This window comes from Equus quagga, chromosome 19, assembly GCF_021613505.1.
Source record: "Equus quagga isolate Etosha38 chromosome 19, UCLA_HA_Equagga_1.0, whole genome shotgun sequence".
NCBI classification, from domain to species: Eukaryota; Metazoa; Chordata; class Mammalia; order Perissodactyla; family Equidae; genus Equus; species Equus quagga.
Window position 1 is genome coordinate 16,737,544 of NC_060285.1, and position 6,000 is coordinate 16,743,543.

Here is a 6,000-nt window from a genome sequence, read left to right on the forward strand (position 1 = left end):
AAGAAGCTCGTTAAAATTGAACTGAAGCCCTACACCCTTATATTCAGCAGTTCCTCGGACTATCCAGTCATCCATTCCAGTCAAACAGACTGGTCGCTGTTTCCTACAGACCCTGGGCAGGCCCCTCTCAAGCACCGCTATTAAGCTGGCTCTCTTAAGCCGGCTCTCTGCATCCTACCTTTCAGCTTAGTTAAATCCTTTCCTCTTAAGATGTGGTTTGTCTCACTTCATTTGGGAGGCTCTCTCTGAACACCTGTGGCATCACTCTTTTGCCAACAGCACTTCAGTCTGTATTATTCTCCGGCCATGACACCAGATACACTACTTCCTGTCCCTAAAATTAGATTACCACTCCCCCAACTAGAACCTCATAGGCAGGGATACCGCCTTGTAATTCCTCGTATTTCCAAAACCTAGCAAGGTACACAGTTATACATAGTCAAAAAATTTTGGTGATAAAAATTTAATCTTAAAAAAAGACTTATTTCTTGATTTTTCACCAGAAAAATAACTAATTATTATTAAATGTTCATTACCTTTAAAAATGCTGGAAGCAGCCTCCATTTTTCCTGTAACAGGAAAACAACAAGAATATCAGAATTCTGTGCTAGCAACCACAATATTTCTATAAGAAATTATTCTAATGTACCAAAAATGACTCACTTTACCATAGGAAGCAAAAGAAAATAAACCAAAACAAAAAGAACAATTTTTACATTGTAACCACTTTTATGGAAATCATGTATGTGCGTGTGTACATGCATATAAATACAGGTAGACACACATACATCTATATATGTGCACACCACAGACTTCTTAAATAGAATAGAATTTAATATCTTCTTGATGATCAAGCTTCCAAGCACTTTTCCTCATTATTTTATTCTCATGACACTTCCTGAGTTAAATGGGGTTTGCCAGTTTGAGAAAGGGAGAGTAAGCTTCAGAATCCGGTGGGGAACCCAGGTCTCCTGAGTTCTTTCTCCCTTCCATTTTCTCTCAACTAATGCATGGTCAGAGCTCATCTGAGGGCAGCAGACGGACGACACACATGGTGTCCACCTCCTACATTAAACAGCTGCAGACTGCCATGGGTCTGGAGTTCTTTGGCCCGCTTTTTATAACCTTCCTGGGTTTGTAAATAGCCTACCATGATAAGACACCTTTCATGAATCACATAATCTGCTAATGGGAAATCTGGCAAATGGGTAGAACTGAGTCTAAACTCGGTTTCTCACTAAGGGCCTAAGGATCAGGTAAGACCTTGCAGCAACTGTAAAATTTTTGACTTTCACTCTGAGTGACATGAGAAGCACGAGAAGGTTCTGAGCAAAAAGCAACACGGTGATGTGACTTATTTTAATTGCATCAGGTGAAATGATGGGTTGAGTTGCTGGGTTGAGAACAGACAGGGTTAGAAGCAGGGTGATCATTTAGGAGCTTACTGCAATACTCCGGGCTGCTACCAGTACAGGTAGTCAGAAACGGTTAGCTGGGAGACACAGTGTGAAGTTAGAGCCAACAGGACTTGATAATAGGTTAGATAGAGACTTTGAGAGAAAGAGGAGTCAAGAATAACACCTCAGAGTCGCCACTTATGGAGATGAGGAAGCAGGAATGTTGTCAAAGCAACAGGTTTAGGTGTGGAGGGGCTATCAGGAATTTGGTTGGGGGCATGTCAAGTCTGAGATATCTATTAGACATTGGGGTGGAGATGTCAAAAAAACAACAAATATGAGCCTGGAACTTGGGAAAAGAGTGGCCTGGAGATATCAATTAGGGAGATATAAATTAGCAAATGGATGGTAATTATAGCCAAGTAATGGAAGAGATATCCTAAAGAGTATAGGCGGAGAAGAGTTCCACGAAGTGAGATCAAGAACACTCCAACATTTAGAGATGAGGGGCACAAGGCAGCTATAGCAAAGGAGACAGAAGAAGCGGCCAGGGAGGGAGGCAGACAAGCTGGAGAAAGTAAAAACATTTTTCAAGTATAAAGTGAGGTGGGGGAATATAGAAATCTCTGTACCTTCCTCTCAATTTTGCTATGAATCTAAAAAGCTCTAAAAAGATTGTCTTAAAAAAAAGTCAGGCAAAACTAATCAATGACGCTAGAATTCAACAAGTGGTGGGACTGAAAAGGGAACTTTCTGGGGTGATGGAAATGTTCTGTATCTTGTGTTGGGTGGTAGCTGTTTGGGTATAGATGACTGTGAAAACTAATGAAATGGAACACTTATTATTCATGCACTTATTGTATGTAAGTCTACAAAGAGGAATAAAAGAAAGATCAGAAAGAACTATAAAAGAAGAGAAGAAAGATCTCAGGGATGGGCAGGAGATAGAAAAAGAGGCTGGAGAAGTAAGCAGTGCCTAGACTGAGGAAAGCCTTATAAACATGGTAAAGACTTTAGATTTTGCCCAAGAGCAATAGGCAGAGACTGAAGAATTTTAAGCAAGGGAGCAATACGGTCGTATTTGTGTGTTCTGTGTTTAAACCGATGGCTGAGAGGAGAGAATAGATTGGAGTGGGGACAAATCAGGAGCCTCGTTAGTAGGAGATGACAGTGACTCAGACGTGGGAGAGGAGCAGGAATGAAGTCTCAGACTTGAGTAGACTTAGTAGGCGGGACCCTTAAGATGGGATGTGGATTGGGAAGAGGGCCAGGAAGGGGAACTGTTATTCCTAAATCAGAAGACTCGAACTGTGATTTTGGTCCCTTCATAGCTGGGCAAATTCAGGCAAGAAATATAAATCCTTTAGGCTTATTCCTTCAGCTCTCTGGAGAAGGAATCCAGTTAGCACTCAAGGATGAACACTCTGGAGTCAGACTTCCAGAGCCCAAATTCCAGATCAGCCATTTGGCAGCCTTCTGACACTGGGTTAGTTACTTAACCTTTCTGGGTCTCAAAAATCTTAATTGGCAAAATGTGGTAAAAACAGTGCTTATTTCAGAGAATTAGATAACCTAAGGCCTGTTTAAACAGAGCCTAGATCACAATAAGTGCTCTTAATATTAACTCTTCAAGAGTTAAAAATCCAATATTGCCTGATGACGATCAGCAGTGTATTGCAGGCACTCACAGATTGAATTTGATGGACTGATTATAATTCGACCTCATTAGCCCGCCAAATGATTATAAAGAGGTTCTTATAATAGACTCACTGATCACATCACTCTTCTGCTTAAACCCTTCAACAGCATCTCACTGCTCCCTCACATGTCTAACAAAACCTTGCATAATCAGGACCCTTCCCTCTCCTCCACCTTTCAGCTCTCCTCTACCCTTCTCCACTCTAGTACTACCGGATTTTAGCTCCTCAAAAACATCAGCCAGCCTTGCCTACGGGGTTTCAAAGAGTCCTCTTCCCTCTGCCCGGAATCTCTCGCCTATCGTTTCAAGCCTCATTTCTCCAGTCCCTCATTCCATACCAAGGAAGATTTTGAGGCCCAGAGAGGTTATAACACGTGGCTTTCCAGAAAATAAAATTATGTCACCAGCCGAACAACATCAGGCAGCTCACGGTAAGGCAGTTATCCTTAATTTCTCATCATCGGATGGCAGCGATGGGGCTACTCCCCAGAAAACACCTAGGCAAAATTTTGGGTAAGTTTCCAGGGTGATTAAAATACTCCTGCAGCCCAAACTTGAATTCCAAGTTGAAAGAGAGGAAAACTGCTCTGCAATTCGGACGACTTGGTTTGACCACCACAGGCAGCTACGGGACCCCATCAAAGCGGCCTAAGCTCCCTGCACCTCCCTGTCCTCTCTAAGCCTGAGAAGATGCAATATGTTCCCCGAGGTGGGCGAGGACCAGTCCTCCCCTGACACACGCGACCAGTGAAAAGGGTCCGACCCGAGGGCCGCGTGGCAGCTGACAACTCGGCAGAACTCAGGCCTTCCACGTGCACGCGGCGGCCGGCTGGGGAAAGGAGCCCTTCCCCCACCACGTGGCGGCCTGAGCATGCGCGGAGTACTGAGCATGCGCAGAAGCCGCGGCCCGCAGCCCTCCGTGGCGAGAGCTCTCGGGGCAACGCCCCTTGAGGACTCGTCCCGGCCCCTTCCGCTCCCCGCGCGCCCGGCCCTCACCTCTACAGTCGGGATGGGCGCCGCCAGCTGCTCCGGAGTCAGGCTCCCAAACTCCTCCGCCAGCACGTCCATGCTGCTCACGACAAAGGAAGAAGCAAACAGAACCCCCACACCCGCCTTCCCTGCCCCAAGCAAACTGCAGCGCCCGTGGAGAGCGGGGCGTGAAGGCCTAAATGGTCCCCGCCGCACAAGTTAATTGAAGGCGCGACAGAAAGGTTCCGCCTGCACGCTGCTGGAACTTCCAGTGGAACCCGGATGTGGCTGAGGCGAAGATGGGGAACTGCGCCCCCTGGTGTCGCTCGGAGGTCTCGCCCGAGTAATCCTAAACCCCAGCTGATAGATTCTTTGCCAATTATCCCATAATTAAGACCAATAAAGCATATTGGTTGTAACTTTTTAAATAATTCAAAGAAAAGAGTAAACGGATAATTTGCGCAGCTTGAGCCACGGAGGCAGAGAATTCATTTAATTCAGTCCGAAACTACACATGTAGTATGGAAAAACAGAAAACTTACCAAATGCCTAGTAGCAGGGGATTGGTTAAAAAAATTATGGTACGTATGTGATAGAATATTATACAACCATTAAAATGACCATAAAGTGAGAAGGAATTAACTCACTAGAGAGTAGAGCCTAACAGGACAGTAATTAAGACAGTGTTATACTCGAAAAGGATTAGAGGGAAGATCCAAGAATAAATACCAGCTCGTCGAGAAATTTAGAATGAAAAGACATTTTAAATCAGTAGGGGAACGGTGGATTATCCAATAAATGACGTTGGAACAGCTGAGTAGTCATTTAGAAAAAAGATACATCTAAATAAATCCTATATAGATTAAATATTTAAATGTTAACTTTAGAAGAAAACATAAGTGAAAATTTCATAACATTGAGGTGGTGTAGGCCTTCGAGGATGGCAACAGTCAGAAATTGTAAAGGAAAACATTCATAGATTTGATAATATAATTCTAACCATAGTTCCATGATTCCATAAAAAATTTAAAATTTTCTAAACAGATTTTTAAAAATCACCATGAGTCGAGTTTCTTAAAAACACGACTTGGTAGAAGACAAAGGCTTGGTATCCCTAATTTAAAATGAACTTATACAAATCAATAGGAAAAGAAATCCCCTCGGAAAAAACAAGGCAAAAGATACCAACGATTGTTTAACTAGTTTGGAAGTTCAGTTTGGGTAGATGCCAAAGTTCTGGAGCTAGATGGTGGTGATGGTTGCACAACGGTGTGAATGTACTTAAGGCCACTGACCTGAACACTTAAAAAGAGTTAAAATGTTAAATTTTATGTATCACACAATAAATTATGAAAATTTGTAAATACACGTTTGCCATTTTCTCATCATGAATATATAGCCCTTGTACCAGGTTAGTCTAATTTCTGAATTAGGTACTTCAAGTAAATTTCAACACCTGTGTCTTCTAAGTATTGTGCTGATGTCTGAAAGTAGGAGGAGAAAGGAAAAAAGAATCAGCTCCTGAAGATCTTGCTTAAAGAGACAGATACACCTTGGTATCATCCTGTGAATTACCAGAGAGCAGCCTGTTTAGAATCTAGCCTGGAAGGAAGCATGAAGAGATTTTTCAATAGCAGAGTTCTCAAGATAGGCTCAGCTGTGTTGGCTCATGGCTCCTGAGACCTCTTGGCTTTCCACTATCAACATGGTTCTCCAACTTCAGCATACACCCGAATCACCTGGAGAGCTTGTTAAAACAACCTCAGCTTTCTGATTCAGTAGATTTGGGCCAAGGCCCGCAAATTTGCATTTTAAATAAGTTCTCAGGTCATCACACTTTGGGAATCACTCTCTAACATAAGACTTGGCACTCGATACCACATCCTCTGTTCCCGTGTCTAGCTCTCCAGACCGGGAGCTTCTGGAGCACAGACC

The 6,000-nt window shown here is 43.3% G+C and overlaps 1 protein-coding gene across 6 annotated transcripts in view; it reads right to left on the bottom strand.

Moving 5' to 3' along the window:
- The window catches only part of POLR3B (RNA polymerase III subunit B), a 149,010-nt gene extending 144,693 nt beyond the window's left edge, over window positions 1-4,317 (bottom strand). For 5 of the 6 annotated variants that reach the window (XR_006886174.1, XR_006886175.1, XR_006886176.1 and 2 more), the window contains exons 1-2: window positions 4,093-4,317; window positions 537-569 (exon numbers count right to left, since the gene is read on the bottom strand). Coding sequence is in view for 3 of the 6 variants with exons in the window: in XM_046646478.1 (XP_046502434.1) it covers window positions 537-569; window positions 4,093-4,164 (105 nt within the window). In the remaining 3 variants the exon portion in view is untranslated. The remainder of the gene's footprint in view (window positions 1-536; window positions 570-4,092) is intronic. The other variant, XM_046646477.1, reaches the window with a different exon arrangement.
- Window positions 4,318-6,000: the final 1,683 nt, after the last annotated feature.